At 32.3% G+C, this 16849-nt stretch overlaps 1 protein-coding gene across 1 annotated transcript; it reads left to right on the top strand.

Annotated features, from left to right (window-relative positions):
* Positions 1–354: 354 nt before the first annotated feature.
* On the top strand, positions 355–5637 carry LOC109804547 (homeobox-leucine zipper protein HDG11). Its single transcript, XM_020366397.3, has 10 exons — positions 355–1534; positions 1725–1842; positions 2022–2210; positions 2334–2804; positions 2907–3008; positions 3100–3309; positions 3435–3615; positions 3695–3963; positions 4050–4139; positions 4584–5637. Exons 1-10 carry the CDS (start codon positions 1413–1415, stop codon positions 4974–4976), a joined length of 2145 nt encoding a protein of 714 aa, XP_020221986.1. The 5' UTR covers positions 355–1412; the 3' UTR covers positions 4977–5637.
* Positions 5638–16849: the final 11212 nt, after the last annotated feature.

Here is a 16849-nt window from a genome sequence, read left to right as displayed (position 1 = left end):
ACTAATTATTTTATTAAGATGTACCATTAGTATTTCAAGAGTTTAATGATTATATAATATTTTATTTTGTCCATAATTAGATATTATTGGTAGTACAATTTTATTATTTATTTATTATAAAAATTGAAATTTACTATAAATAATAGTTTATAATTTGATAATAATATTATTCCATTGAATAATAGTATAGTCTATATATGAAAAAAAGAAGAAAAAAAAGTAAAGAAAAAGAGAATCTTAAGAAAAGGGAAAATATAGAGGAAAGGCGCATGCGTTTGTTGATGGGTAAATTTGAAAGGTGCCAATCTCGCATGATTCTAATCCTTAACTCCCCCAATGGGATACCAACGTTTGACTTTGGGCACTCCCGCAGCGTGTGTGTGACCTAAGAATGGAAATCCAAGAGAGAGAAAACCACCATAAATGATGAGAGAGAGAGAACCCAGGAGGCTGTATATGTCATTTCCGCCACGTGCGGCGGGCAACGGCGGTGCACCGGTGAGGCCAATCCGGCGTCTCATTTAAGGCTGAACTGGGGCACACCCTGGTGCTGTGGCTGTACCACTCTATAGCAGCGTAAGAGAGAGAAAATGAGGGTTGTAGTTAGTGCAGTAGTGTAGTGCAGTGAGTGTGTAGATAGATAGATAGTATTAGATAGCACCCTTTAAGTCCCTTCCTTTCTTTCTCCACAAACGCTTTTAAAGCCCCTCCATCAGTTACGCTTTCTTTTCACTTTGTCACACCATACATATAATAAAATTAAATTATATTATATTATACCATATTTAAAAGGGTACAAGCCTGTTCATTCATTCATTCATACCACAACACATAACCATAGAGGTGCAAGCAAGAGTTTTTAGAGAGAGAGAGAGAGAGGAAGGTGTGTGTGTGTGTGTGGTGTTGGTGAGTACTTGGTGCCTGTTTTTTCTCTCTTGATTATAAGATCATCATCATCATCGTCTTTTCTATTCATCCCTTGAGATTTGCCATAACTCACTCTTCTCTCTCTCTCACTCCCAAATCATGCCGCTATCTTTGATTGTCACAGCCGTTTCAGAATAATATATAATTAATAGGATTATATGTTGTTTTGATTGCTGATGTTATGCTTTTTTTTTTTTTTTTTCATTTGCTTTGCTTCTCATAATAATAGCCACATAGCCTTGTAGCCATACCCATCAAAATCACATCACAAAAGTTTCTCTCTTTTTTCACACCCACCTTCCAAACTCCCTTCTTCTTTTTTCTTGTTCTTGTATCTCAAGCTTTGTTTCTTCTGTCTTTTTTTTGTTTTGTATCTCGATGGTTTTGGTGTCATGGGAGTAGTTGTTTCAGTGCACACAACTGGGTGGTCGTGTGAGTGATCAAGGGAGAGAGACACAAAGAAGTGAGAGAGAGAGAGAAAAAAAATGGAGTATGGAAGTGGGTCTCCTGGTGATCACCATCATCACCATGATGGTTCTTCTGACTCCCAAAGAAGGAAGAAACGTTACCACCGTCACACAGCTAACCAGATTCAGAGGCTTGAATCGTAAGACTTCATTTCCATTTATGTCTTTTGTTGGTGCTATTGTTTCCTTGTTTTATTATGTGATGGTTTCTTTTCTCGTGTTCCTTTTTTTCTCTTCATGAATAGTTCAAATTTTTCTTTTCTGCACCCTTCTAATTTGGTGGTCCCTCTCTCTTTCTTCTTTCTCCGTGTGTTGGTCTGGTGTTTTCAGGATGTTCAAGGAGTGTCCACATCCAGATGAGAAGCAGAGACTGCAATTGAGTAGGGAGTTAGGCTTGGCGCCTAGACAGATCAAATTTTGGTTCCAGAACAGGAGGACCCAGATGAAGGTTCTATTTCATCTTTTATTTTATTTTCTTTTTTAATTGGGGTCTAGAAAGTATATTAGTGTTGTTTACCATTTTTTTTATGTTTGTGTTTGTGTGTTTTTCATTTATGATTATGGGACTTTGTGTGTGTTGTTTAATCATTTTCTTTCCTTGCTTTTTTGGTTAATTGAACAATTCAGGCTCAGCATGAGAGAGCGGATAATTGTGCACTCCGAGCAGAGAATGACAAGATTCGTTGTGAGAACATAGCCATAAGGGAGGCCTTGAAAAATGTTATCTGCCCCTCTTGTGGTGGTCCTCCTATCAATGAGGATTGTTACTTTGATGAGCAAAAGTTGAGATTGGAGAATGCTCAACTCAAAGAGGAGGTAATGATGCAAATTGCAAAGGCTATCTCATTCATTACTTCCTTACTTTGGATCTATGAATTTATGTTTTTTTTTTTGTTTTTTTTAATTTTCTTGTCTATTGAAAAATTGTGTTAATTGCAGCTTGATAGAGTATCCAGCATTGCCGCTAAGTACATTGGAAGGCCAATTTCTCAACTCCCACCTGTGCAGCCTATTCATATATCTTCACTTGACTTGTCAATGGGGAATTTTGGGAGCCAAGGGTTCGGGGGCCCTTCTCTTGATCTTGATCTTCTTCCTGGGAGTTCTTCATCAGCTATGCCAAATGTGCCTCCTTACCAACCTGCTTGTCTTTCAGACATGGATAAGTCTCTCATGTCCGACATCGCCTCAAATGCCATGGAAGAAATGATCAGGCTATTGCAAACAAATGAGCCCTTGTGGATGAAAGCTGCTGATGGGAGGGATGTCCTTGATCTTGATAACTACGAAAGAATGTTTCCCAAGGCTAATAGTCACTTGAAGAACCCCAATGTTCATGTCGAAGCTTCTAGAGATTCTGGAGTTGTGATTATGAATAGCTTAACTTTGGTTGACATGTTTATGGATCCGGTAAGAAGTTCTTAACAATCTTTTCTTTTTTAGTTCTAGATTGGAGATAATTGGAATAAATCAATTTCCTAAATTGTTCAAATGTCTTGATTGATTTTGCAGAACAAGTGGATGGAGCTATTTCCTACTATTGTCACAATGGCAAGGACAATTGAAGTTATATCTTCTGGAATGATGGGTGGTCACAGTGGTTCTTTGCAATTGGTATGTTGGAAAATTTTCCACTTTATTTTCTTTGAACTTTCATTCCCGTTTTTGTTTCGTCTTTGATTTTTTTTTTTTTTTTTTGAGTCAGATGTATGAAGAGTTGCAAGTGCTTTCTCCACTTGTTTCTACTAGAGAGTTCTATTTCCTGCGTTACTGTCAGCAAATTGAGCAAGGCTTATGGGCAATAGTAGATGTTTCATATGATTTTCCTCAAGATAACCAATTTGCTCCTCAGTTTCGATCTCATCGACTTCCTTCCGGTGTCTTCATCCAAGACATGCCTAATGGATATTCCAAGGTAAACTTATTATATACTAAATATGTTTTGATACAATTTAAGAGTGGTTTTTAAGATCTTATCTACCGAAAAGGGCTCTTTAATTTGATATACAATGTTGGTCACTCTTCTATGTTGTCATGTAGGTTACTTGGATTGAGCATGTAGAGGTTGAAGATAAAACTCCAGTTCATAGGCTCTACAGGAATCTTATTTATAGTGGCATTGCATTTGGAGCACAAAGATGGCTAACTACACTTCAGAGGATGTGTGAGAGGATTGCTTGTCTAATGGTGACAGGCAATTCGACCCGCGATCTTGGAGGAGGTATGAAATTGCATCGCGTTGCACAAGTCATGTTTAATTCTCTTGCTATGATCTGAACTTGGTATTTCAAAATTTTCAGTGATTCCCTCTCCTGAGGGCAAGAGGAGCATGATGAAACTTGCACAAAGGATGGTCACCAATTTTTGCGCAAGCATTAGTGCATCATCTGGCCACAGATGGACCACACTCTCTGGAATGAACGAGATTGGAGTCAGAGTCACTGTGCACAAGAGCACAGACCCTGGCCAACCTAATGGTGTGGTGCTGAGTGCAGCCACCACCATTTGGCTCCCCATTCCTCCACAAACAGTGTTCAATTTCTTCAAGGATGAAAAGAAAAGACCTCAGGTTGTGTAGTTATGACATGTTTCACTTAATTGTCTTTTCTAATGTTGGGACCTTATAATTTTGACATTGTCTTTTGTTTGGCTTAGTGGGATGTTCTTTCCAATGGTAATGCCATGCAAGAGGTTGCTCATATAGCAAATGGTCCACACCCTGGTAACTGCATATCTGTGCTTCGAGTAAGAATTTCTTTCTCCATGTTCTAATCCAATTTTGATTTAAATATATTGTCAATCCACATATTTTTTAACTTAGTCCCTATTAAGTATTACCTGTTATTAGTCCTTGAAAGTTACAAATGGTAACTAAAAATGCATTATTTCCATTAAATATGAAGACTAAAAACAAGTAGAATTTAAAGAATTCAAATGAAAAAAAATGACATCAATTGGAGACAATCAAAAGTATACTTAATTTAGAGTTTAATAATGCACGTAGTTCAAGAGTTTTTATACCATCAACCTGTCAGATTTTTTTTTGTATATATGAAATAGTCTTTGGTGTATGACTTTTTAAGGTATAGTTATTATAAAAGCCAAGAAATTTATCATACATCACGTTTTGTAATTTATATGTTACATATTAACTTACAATCTTTCTACCAATTCCACTTAATTCCACAGGCTTTCAACACAAGTCAAAACAATATGCTGTTCCTCCAGGAGAGTTGTGTGGACTCCTCAGGATCTCTAGTGGTGTATTGTCCAGTTGATCTTCCAGCCATCAACATAGCAATGAGTGGTGAAGACCCTTCATACATCCCCCTCCTTCCCTCAGGCTTCACCATTTCCCCTGATGGGCAAGGTGAGCAAGATGGAGCAGGAGCCTCAACCAGCACAAGCACCAGCAGGGCCATGGGGGGCTCTGGGGGCTCACTCATCACTGTTGCATTCCAAATCCTGGTGAGTAGCCTGCCATCTGCCAAGCTCAATATGGAGTCAGTGGCGACGGTTAATAGCCTCATCGGCAACACTGTCCAACAAATAAAGTCTGCCTTGAATTGTCCTGGTTCCTGATGATGATGATGAAACCACCTTATGTGTGCGTGTGTAGTAGTGCTATACCTTTCCTTTCCCTTCCTTAAATATGCTTATCAGAAAATGGCTCAGACCTGAGGCTCTTTGTGCTGGTGCCATAATCAATGTGTGGGAGGAGAAGTGTTTTGGGTTAGTTGGGACTTCAATGCCCTCTCATCAAGACCACAAGGCTCATTATTTACTGCTCCAGCTGATGGTAGAGCTGTATTTTGCTTCAAGGGATCAACTTTCATTACCTTTCACACCAACTACCAATTTTTATTATTTTATTTTATTTTGGTCTCAAGGATAAGTTAAGTAAGCTGCATCTTTCTTTAAAAAAAACTATGATTTTGCTATTTGGCTAGCTTGCTTTGCAACAAGAGGTAGTAGTCATCGTAGTAACGACAATAGTAATAGTAATAGTAATAGCAGCAGTAGTAGTTATTGTCTTCGACAAGGGAGTCAAGAACGCACCATATATGCACTTGGGGGGTGTTTTTCTTCTCTACATTCCCAGATTAGCTAGCACTCCATGAAAAATGTGTATGGTTCGGGCATTGACTTCCTGTGAAGGGACTTGATTATTATTATTATTATTCATGACTTATTGTTGTTCACCTTTTGTTGTAATAAATCTATTTGCGTATTTTTGTTTTTTGTTTCATCATAACAACTATGAGAAAATGTTTGAAGTTGAGAGAGAGAGAGAGAGAGGAAAATGTGCATGAATTAAGAAGTTGGTCAGGGATTTATGCAAGGAGGGGATGTGGGGGCAGGCAGATATTGACAGTTTGGATACCTTTTTGTGGCTTGACATCATTAATGGGCTCCATGCATTTTCAAGAACTTTGAATAAAAGATGAAATATTTCTGCATTTGGGTTGACAACTTGACGTGCAGCGGGGATAAATGAAACATCATATCTATTCACCTTCATTCAATGCATCAATTTTTTCAAGTCTTTTATTCTCTCTACGAGTTTTTGTAAAATTCATGTTCAAGTGAAGCGATTTATTGCCAACTTATTTTTTTACATAAGAAAATGCAAGTTAATAGTAAAACAAAGTACGTATAATTTTTGTGATTCAACACAAGTTATTTCAAGGTGTTTTAACCTCAAATCAATTTTGGACGCAAAATTAATTTTTCAACCTAATGTCACATTTATAAATATTTGTTTAAAATCACTTTAATTGATAATCAATGAGAATTCAAATACACTAGTCTTACGTTCAAGTGAAGTCGAATTTAATTTTTTTTAAGGTTTTGAATTTGAATTTTGTTCATTATATTTTTAACTTAAAAAAATGTTAGATTTTCATCTTTTCATGGAAACAATTTTGAAGCAACTTGATCCAAACTAAAGTATTTTAGCATTATTAGATTTGTCACATATTAAGTATTTATATATTTTGATACTTGTTTAGTCGTCATAATTTTATCTTTGAAAAAATAATGAATTAATAGATTGTTTATAAATGATTTTTGGTTTCACTCTATAATGTATTATTTATTTTTGTGGCCATTGTTGCAATTTTGTCCATGAAAAGACATTCTATTTAGTTAAATGATGGGGTGCTTAGCGATATTGAGTTTTATGACTTACTAATTGTAGGAAATTTAGATTCTTAATCTCATATTCTTGAAAAAGTAAAAATTTGTGTGTCAAATATCTTCCTAAAGTTAGTGAATCAAGTTTTTGAAAGAAAAATATTTTACATCAATAACATAGTTACTAGAAAGATAAAGTGCTTAATTATAAACAACTTTATTCTTAACTTCTAAGTGTAGAGTTTTATAGTGTAACAAACACAAAACTTACATTACCAATTTTATATTCTTAAAAAGTTAAAATTTTATGTGTACTAAATATCTTCTAAAAGTTAGTCAAAATTTTCATCGAAAAATATTTTATATTAATAATATAATTATTTAAAAAATAAGTGTTGCTTGAGTTGATTGTGGTTCAAGATTTTTTTTTCTTTTGGGTTTCTTAATTAGTGCTGTTTTGCTATATTTCACGGAGGGTTAATGTTAAAACCAGATGAATGATTTTCATATTTATCACGTATTATCATAAAAGAGGCTATTTAGTGCGTGTTTTAATGAGTCACCTCAAATGTGATTTGCGTTACAAGAGAAACAATTATTTGTAGTTATTGCGTATTTTTTCTTGTTTGACATGGTTTTCTAACTCGAGGCATGGATTTTAAAAAATGGAATGACACACTTAATTTACTTCTGAAATTTAAATTTTATTGAAATGAATGATAGTAACGGTGGTACATGTATAGACATTATAGATATATAGTCATTGACACTGATGTTCTATCATAAATCAATTACTACAAAAGGTTCAAGTTTTTTGTGTGGAAGAAAGTAATTGTTTAGATTAAATCTCAAATTATTCTTCTAAAATTAATGTGTTGTCACATTGATTTTTAAAATACTATTCACTAAATTCTTCATTCAGGAATTTAAATTTGAGTAAATATAAACACACTTTTTTTTTTCATTTTATTTTTTTCAACCACATCATGTTCATATATATGGTTTTTTCTTCTTCTATCTCTCCCTTTCTCTTACAATACATCTCAAAATAGAATGTATGAGTATCATCACCCTCTAATTTTATTCTATTTTTTTTGCTGTTTTATGGCTTGTTTATCGAAAAATATTTTTATTACATTAATAGACTTTTTTAGCAACATTAATAGGTGGTTAATTGGTGTAAGTAATACACGTTTGATTCTTCATAAGAATAGTTTTTTAAATCCTGTAAAAAAAATAATTTTAGGGGTTATATTAGATTAGGATTCTAATTAATTTATAAAAAAAATTAAAAAGTATTATGGTATTTAATTAAAATATTTTTTAATATAAAAAATCATGTGTTATTCAATCAAGATAATCAAGATTTTTTAAGAACCCGTCAAAATTTAGTAGTATTCAATTAAGACAATCAAGAATTTTTTAGGAATCCATGAAAATCTGGTGGTATTTAATTAATATTTTTTTTACTTCAAAAAAATTTGTTGGTATTCAAAAATAAAGAAATTCCAATGGATTATTTTGAATACTGGATTTTGTAAGATTTTTTAAGTATAATTCAGTTATAATTTACTTATCAAACAATCTCACTAAAACTTTTGAGATTTTGCATGACTTTTTTCCCTTCTATTTTTATTCTTTCTTTATTTTTTCTCTCTTAAATATTTTCCCTCACCCTTCTTGCTTCTCTCTCATATTTTTTCTCTCCTTCACTTTCGTCATTGGTGCATCTTTCTTCTTTTCTTCTCTATCTCTTTTTCTTTTTTTTTTCTTTTTATTCAGCTCTCTCATTTATCTCATCTTCTTTTTTGCCTCATATTATTTTTTCTCTCTCCTTCTTTCTTGTCTTTCTTATTTCTCTTTCTCTTTCTTTTCTATCTCTTTTCACTTTCTTTTTTTATTCATCTCTCTCATTTATTTCTTTTTCTTCTTTTCTTATTTTTTTATCTATCAGTTGATGTATAATTTATCAATATTTATTTATTTATTTTTATTTAATATTTAAAATAATTTTTGTATTATTAAATATTATCTATTATTAAAGTTTTTAAATTATAAAAATTTAACTATTTATTTTAATAAAATTTAATATTGGAATATAAAATTTTAAAATATATATTAAAAAAACTTTGTAGTTCATGGTAATGACCCTCAAAATGAAAATGAAGTTTTTAATTTATGTCGTGTATCCTTAAAAATTGTGATTGAGAGGATATTCAATATTTTTAAATTATGGTTCACAATTTTTAAGTCACGACCTTTAATTTTATTTAAGACACAAGCTGAACTTGTATTAACATCTAATATTACATTACTTTTTTCATAAAGAATTTCGTTCTAATGAATTTTCAATTGAATTAGTGGATGAATCTTTATCTTCAAATATACCAATTAATGAAAATCATAATTTTAAACATTGTTTAGACTCAAGTACATGAAAGAGAATATGTTGATGTATTAGGGGCTAGTATAACTTTAGATACGTAAAAAAAATATTAATTAAGAAGATATTAAAGTTAATTATTTGTCAAAAATATTTGTCAAAAGATAGAAAAATTATGTTGGTTTTGCTTTTCTTTCTTATTTATGTTATTTTTTAATTAAATTTTGTAATATTACAAATCCATGTTTCCTATAAAATCCTTTAAAATCTTATTATATAAATCCATCAAAATTTATTAGAATATGAATTACAAAATCTCGATTAAAATCCAAGTTTTAAAATTCTTTTAAAAAATCTTAAAAGTCATGACATTCCTATAAATTTTTTTAAAATCTATAAATATTTTCAAGCTAAAACTGATCCCAATCTAATACAACCCCCCCCCCCCCTTAAATTCAAGTTGTGCATGAAAAATTCCCAGTTAGAGTTCTCTCATAAATCATAGCGTAAATGTTATTAACTAAGTAGGATTATTTTTCTATGAAAATGATTTATAGTTCTAAATAATTATTGACTCGAGTAGGATTATTTTTTTATGAAAAATATTCACATATATATATATATATATATATATATATATATATATATATATATATATAGTAAATTGATTAATTTGTCTGAAACTTTCTTTTGTTCAAATTCATTAACTAAGAACCACTAGTGTTAACCTAGCAATGGAGTTGAGATAATATGTATAAGATTATTGTAATTCTGATAGATGAAAAAGAATTAACTAAAACACCAAATTTCACAAAAAAAAAAAAGGACTAAAATTATCACATTTATGTTGACATGATATTATACTACATAGAAATGAGAATAGGTTAGACCTTAAATAGGAGTATATCGTCTTACTTGTTTAAAGTTTGGTTTACTAGACCTATTTAATAAAAAGGTCAAGTTCATTGCAATAAGTATTCCATACAGTGACATATAAAAAGTTTCATTATAGGTACAATATATGTAGCTATATATCTATTTGACATATAGTTACATACATTTTTAGTGTTGACTTTAAATATGATTTAGCAACATAATTTGTGTCACTATAGTTTATACTCACATTTATTTTAACAATATATCAACATCTATTGTATGAGTAAAAGTAATTTTCAGTGATAGTATTATGTCATTACAAAGTGTATGTTATTATGTGACAATTTTCTTGTAATGGTTTAAGCTTTTAAAAAGTATTTATTTAAAGTTGATCTTAGGCTTATAAAAAGAATGTTATATTTTTTTTGTACCATGGTATTGACATGAGTATCTATGTATTCTGTCAAAAATTAGTCTTACTCAGAACCTTGACTGCATTAAAGTTATCCCTCTTAGGGTCATTCTTTTATCAAACCCATGACTTGACTTGAGACCTTGAAGCTTGAGGACCAATCATAACACTAGTCAGACCAACGAACATTGGTAAAAATTGTTATATTTAATAAGCTAACTTATTTAACTATATAATATAATAAGAATTAATATAGTTGTTACATTATCAAAAATATTGTATAAAAAAATTTATAATACAAAAGAAAAATTAAATCATCTATATTTTTGATATTTCCACTACATTTAAGTGTTTTACATTCTCCATTCCTTTATAATCAAATTTTTTTTTAATGGAAAATTCTAGCAATCATATCTTTTTATGCATTTTTCCTTTATCTTTATGGTTGGTTATTTAGAATATTCTAAATAAGATATAAAAGGATATTTAGAAGAAAAAAATTTGGATAAGATTACTCTCATTCATCATAGTATGTGCATGAGTATAACGTGATCAATCGAGTAAAATACTAGGTTGAAGACTTAATCTCTAACCTATAGTATCGAAGGAATGTAGTACTTGGAACGTAGCTGATGGGCTAATCCTATATGTGGTTTAGTGTTTGTTAAGTCTCAATTACACTTCTTTTTGGACAAGACTTGTTGAACAATTCCACTCATCCTTTGCACCATTGCAAGATAATTGTTCTCTTTTTGATTCATTTTTGTGCAGATATAGCTAACCCAGAATTTAGCTAACAATACCCTAATACACCTCTTTTTTGTGCAGGTATTGAGCTAGAGAATTGAGGATAGAAGATCCATAGGATTGGAAATCTAAGGAGCTAAGGAGGAGAGAAGAGTGACTGCGCCGGGTGCAATATTACCCGCGCCGGGCTTGTGCAAAACAGAGTGTCTCACCTCTGCAAGTCATAGCTGCGCCGGGCGCGAGACTACCCTCGCCGGGCGTGATCGAGACAGAGAGTACCTCAAACTCTTTGGAAGGCATTGCGCCAGGCATAAAAGGAATTGCGCCGAGCGTGTTCTGAGGCAGAGAGTACTTGACCTTCCTGGAAGGCCCTGCGCCGGGCGCAAAGACTTATGCGTTGGGCGTGTAACCCTAATCTGACTCCCCAAGCTCGTATTTGAAGAAACTTTCGAGGGTTTTTCCTCATTCACACATTGGACGCGTTTTAGGAGCTGAGGAAGGGATTCCCGGAGCTTGGGGCCGTTCGTGTGTGGGTCTTTCCTTCGGTTCTTCATTCTCTCTTCATCTCAATTTTTTTGTTTACCCTCATTGATTTGAGTGGTTCTACCCATTATTTTGTGGGGTTAGATGTAACCAACGTACTCTATTGTAATCCTTACGTTTTCAATGATATATATACATGTTGTTTCAATCATTGTTGTGTATGTTTCTATTCTTAATGCTTGCTTTGGATTGATCCTCCTTTGCATGATATAGGTTCCATTGGGTGTTGGAAAATAACCATTGAAACTAGCTCTGAAACAAATGCCTAGTGGGAGATGTATCTAGGAATGGAGCTTGGCCCATTAGTAGTCTTAAAACCTAGCCCGTAATGCGGGTGTAGGTATTGGATACTCAAGGAATTGATATTCAACATCCGCACCTAGGCTCTTGCTCTAAGGGATTAGGTTTGAGTAAACTTATGGGTTGACTAAGCAATGTATGTAACAAGAGATTAAGGATTCATTAGTGTGACGTTTGGTGATATCTGACCCCACAATTTCACAAAAATCATAATACCATTTCTATCATTTTCCACTCATAACCAAATATTTTTATAGTTTAACATTCCAGTAGTCATACTCTTCAATTAACATTTACATGACAAACTACAAAATTGGAATTATTCTTTAGTCACAAATAGTCAATAAATGCTTAATTTACCTACTAATCCATGTGGATACGATAATTTTACTACTTGAACGGCCGGTATACTTGCTGTGTTTGAGACCGTTGATAGAACAAAAGTGATTAAAGTGATAACAAAAATAGTTCAACAGAAAATCTCAACAGTGTTACAAATTAATATTGTAGTAGACTTTCTAGTTTAAGTAACAAAACTTAAAAATCAATTTACCTTATGCTAGTTGTTGTTTCTTGCCTTACTGTCAATCATTGCACTAGTACAAAAGAGGTATTTTACATCGGTTGTTTTGAGCTTTTTACGTCGGAAAAGTTACCGACGTTAAAACGGGAGGCGTAAATTTACGTCGACATTGTAAAATTGACGTAAATTTACGTCGGACATATCAAGGTCCGACGTAAAAAAGTAGTGAAAAATTAAAAAGTTACCGACGTTAAAACGGGAGGCGTAAATTTACGTCGACATTGTAAAACTGACGTAAATTTTCGTTGGACATATCAAGGTCCGACGTAAAAAAAGTAGTGAAAAATTAAAAAAAAAAAAAAAATAACGAGTGCAAGCAGAACAACCCGTTCTCCTTGCAGAACGACCCGTTCTGCAAGGAGAACGTCCCGTTCTGCTTGTTCCAGATGCAGAAGAAACGAGAGGGTCCAGAGCCAGCTCCACGCCAACATGCTATTGACGTTTAGGTAACGCGGGTATGAGTTAGTCATCCGAGCAACTAATAATATTAAAAAAAAATGAAGAAAAGAACACGTAGTAGTGAAGATGGAAATAGGGAAAAGGAAATGAAAAATACATAAAAAAAAAAGGAAAAGGAAACGTAACGTTCTTACAAATGTTAGCCTGAATGTTTTAGCTCCAAAAGGCGCAAGCAAAAGGCGCAGATCTGCAAAATATTCGAAGGCTTTAAGCGGAGAGAACAACAAAGCTATCAGCTTAGCACGTTATTTAAAGAAGGTGAAACCTTTTTTACGTCGGATATAATAAGGTCCTACGTAAAATGTAAAATTTACGTCGGACATTAATAGCTGACGTAAATTTTACATTTTACGTTGAACCTTAATAAGTCCGACGGAAAAAATTCCACAAATATTACAAAAATGCCACCACGTGTTTTTTACGTCGCTCTTTGTGTTAACCGACGAGAAAATAGTGACGTAAAAGGTTATTTTTCTACTAGTTTTGTTTCTTATTTATACCAGTCATTATGATTCAATAGGATCTAATCACTAAAATTGCTCACCTTAGTGCAGAAGATCTTTGTAGTTGATATGTGTGATGATACATTCAAATTTTTTTATTGTTATTCATGTTGAATATATTGCTAAAATGAAGTTGATTTTGTTGTATTATGTTGCAAGTTATATGTGTTGTAATCTATGAACAAATGAAGTTGTGTGATGAAATGTTGTTAAGTTGTCTAATTGATGTTGACTTTGCGTTTATATGTTTTTTTTTTTCACAAGCTTACTCTATGTTTTCCATGTTGGGATTGTGATGATCATGATTTTTCATGATAGTAGGACATAATTAGTAGGACGACATGTATAGTTGGTAGTGAGTCACACTAGCAATGACTCTTTTTGGTAGTTGTTGTTTTGATGCAAAGATTGTGTATAGGTGTTTGACTGACAATGTAGGGTTTATTTTGTATATAATATTTATTCCCTTGGGTATGTAGTATATATGTACAAGAACATTATGTTGTTTTTATTTCGCGACATATAATTGTGTGCATGAGATCTAAATACTTATTACATAATAATCTTAGGATGAAGTATGTTGTTCTATTTTTATCATTGTGTGTCGTCAAACTATAGTAAGTGTAATGACTTACCGAGTCATTGTAGCACATATATTGAAAAATTGACTTATTGCCTTATTTAAATTAAGTTTATCGATTTGTTTATATAAAATAGATTTTTAAACATGTTAATAAGTCAAACCAACCTTTTAAAAAAGTTATGTAAGACTTATAAAAAAATTCTATAATAAATAATAGGTTAGACTTAGACTTAAATATTTTAGACTAAGGATATATACAACTTTTTTTTTATTAAAAAAAATTCTAAAATTTTCTTTATTTTTTTATTCTCTATTTTTTTTAATTTAACACTTTCTCCTCTTTTTCACACACCTCCTTCCCTTCACTCTTTTAGTTTTCACATACACCCCTTTCCTTACTCTTCATCTATTTTAATAAGTAGTTTTAATTCTTTCAATTTTCACATTCCTCTCTTCCTCTCTCTTTCAATTTTCACACACACCCAAATTATAAAATTGGTGCATAACATTGTAGGCACATGCGACTTTCTTGATAGTGTCAAAGGTGTTAAGGAATACGCGCGCACTTTCAGAAACCTAAACATTAAATTAAGTTTTCTAAAAAATACTTTACGAAAGATTAATTTTAGTATTTCATAAAGTATTTTTTGGAATACTAAAATTAATATTTTCAAGGATTGTTTTTTGAAACTAAATTTAATGTATTTTCTAGAAGTGTGAAAGGAGAGAAAATGCTCAAAGAAAAAATGTACGTTGGCTTGGCTCCTTCGACACTATTGAGGAAGTTACACACACCTACAATGTTCTTCGCGCATTAGTTTTGCGTTTCATGTGTGAAAATTGAAAGAGAGGATGAAGAGGGTAACGGTGTGAAAACTAAAAGGGGAGGGAGAAAGAGAGTAATGTGATAATCAAACTTATTAAAAATACCTATTGAAATCAGTGACGAGTGGAGGGAAGGCAGAAGGGTGCATGTGAAAAATAAAAGGGGAGGGAAGGAGGTGTGTGAAAAAAAAGGTGATAAATTAAACATTAGAGGTGTAAAATAAAAAAATTAGAGAATAAAAAAAAATTAAAAGTATTTTAAGAATTTATTTAAAATAAGAAAAGAAAAAGAGATGTACTTATAAAATATGATGCATTTATATCACGAGTCTAATTTTATAGAACAACCCTTATTTATATATTTAAAGTCTAGTCTGATCCGACTTATTTTATCATTAATACTACATTATTAAGTCAATATTTTTGTTAAATATTAAATGTTAAAATTAATGAATGAAAATTAGAGTGAAGCATCCATACACTGCGAGTGTAAAAAATTGACAACCAATCATATCTTTTAAGTTATTTTATTTTACTTTTATTTGATTAAATGAGCAAATGACATAATCCCAAGCGTGTGGTTCAGCGGTAGGGGTTGATTCACGCTTAAGCAAGGTCAGGGGTTCGAATCCTGCCTTGTATATGCAGTCGCGTTATGTGACACCCTCTACCCCATTATTAATATACAACAAAAGTAACAATAATATATTTTTTTTTTCTTCTTTTTGGGTAAATAAAATCTTTCATAGTTGACAAATATTTCAAATATAACAAGGTAGAAGATTCACATTCGTAACTCATAAATCATAACTCCAGTGTAAAAATTATAAAAGAAAAGAAGTTAAGATTTTCAATACAATTTAGTGTAAAACAAGAAATCATATATATACAAATAATAATAAAGGAAATATAAATTAACTCCAGTAAAGGTGGCAGTGCCTCCTGGTTAGGAATTAATTTATACTCCCAAATCATATAATAAAAATATAACAAAATGTACATCTTGGTCTTTTATCAAGAACGTTCAAATTACAATTCTTAACATATATTTTCCTTGAATTATACATGTTATCTACGTTATCTCTTCGTTAGAAATTACAAAAGAAGAGAAACTAAAGTTATAAAAACAATAACATATTAAACTAAAATAACTATGCCCCGATGTCACATCCTATCAGAGCATGCCCAATTGAAGCCTTTAAGCCTCATCACCAACATTCTCATGATGCTGATCATCTGCAACACAATTTAAAACGTATACAAAACAACAAGGGAGTGAGAAACATCTCACTCAGTTTCAGGTGCAGAAATAAAGGTTAGATAGCACACATACACACAACAAATACAAGTCATATGTAAATAATACACATAAATAATCAATATCACATATATACTTATTTATCATGCTAGGATGTCATGAACTCAACTCATAAATACATGCATGTGGCGCCATAAGGAAGTTTCACATATCATCACTGGTGACCCTAAGGCACACCTGCACAACTGTCGGTGACCCTAAGGTACACCTGGTTAGCATATCATCAACTGTCGGTGACCCTAAAGTACACCTGGTTAGCATATCATCAACTGTCGGTGACCCTAAGGTACACCTGGTTAGCATATCATCAACTGTCGGTGACCCTAAGGTACACCTTGTTAGCATATCATCAACTGTCGGTGACCCTAAGTTACACCTTGTTAGCATATTACATCACTGGTATGCGGCCTCAGCGGCACACCTGGAATAAGATATGCATATGATGCATGTCATACATTCATTATTTCATGAACTCAACATTTAACTTATTACAGAATTTCATTTAGTACATCATGTCCTCATTTGTCATAGTCTCATAATCATAGTTTGTCTCAATAGTCAATTCTTAGGTCTCATGTCATTTGTCCATATTTCACATGGTCATGTCATCAATACTCCTCATAAGGTCCGCATAGGTATTCACAGAGATTCAGAGAGCATTCTTATTCATATTAAAACTCATGTATTATTAACATTAATTTCATATTCATTTATTACTTCAACAAAGAAAAAGGTAGAGTAAATAGAAAATCAGACAGAACAACGGCACTTTCAACAAAAACAAAGT

Source organism: Cajanus cajan, chromosome 1 (genome assembly GCF_000230855.2).
Source record: "Cajanus cajan strain Asha chromosome 1, NIPB_CcT2T_4, whole genome shotgun sequence".
Lineage (NCBI taxonomy): Eukaryota > Viridiplantae > Streptophyta > Magnoliopsida > Fabales > Fabaceae > Cajanus > Cajanus cajan.
This window is presented reverse-complemented; position numbering and strand designations above follow the sequence as displayed.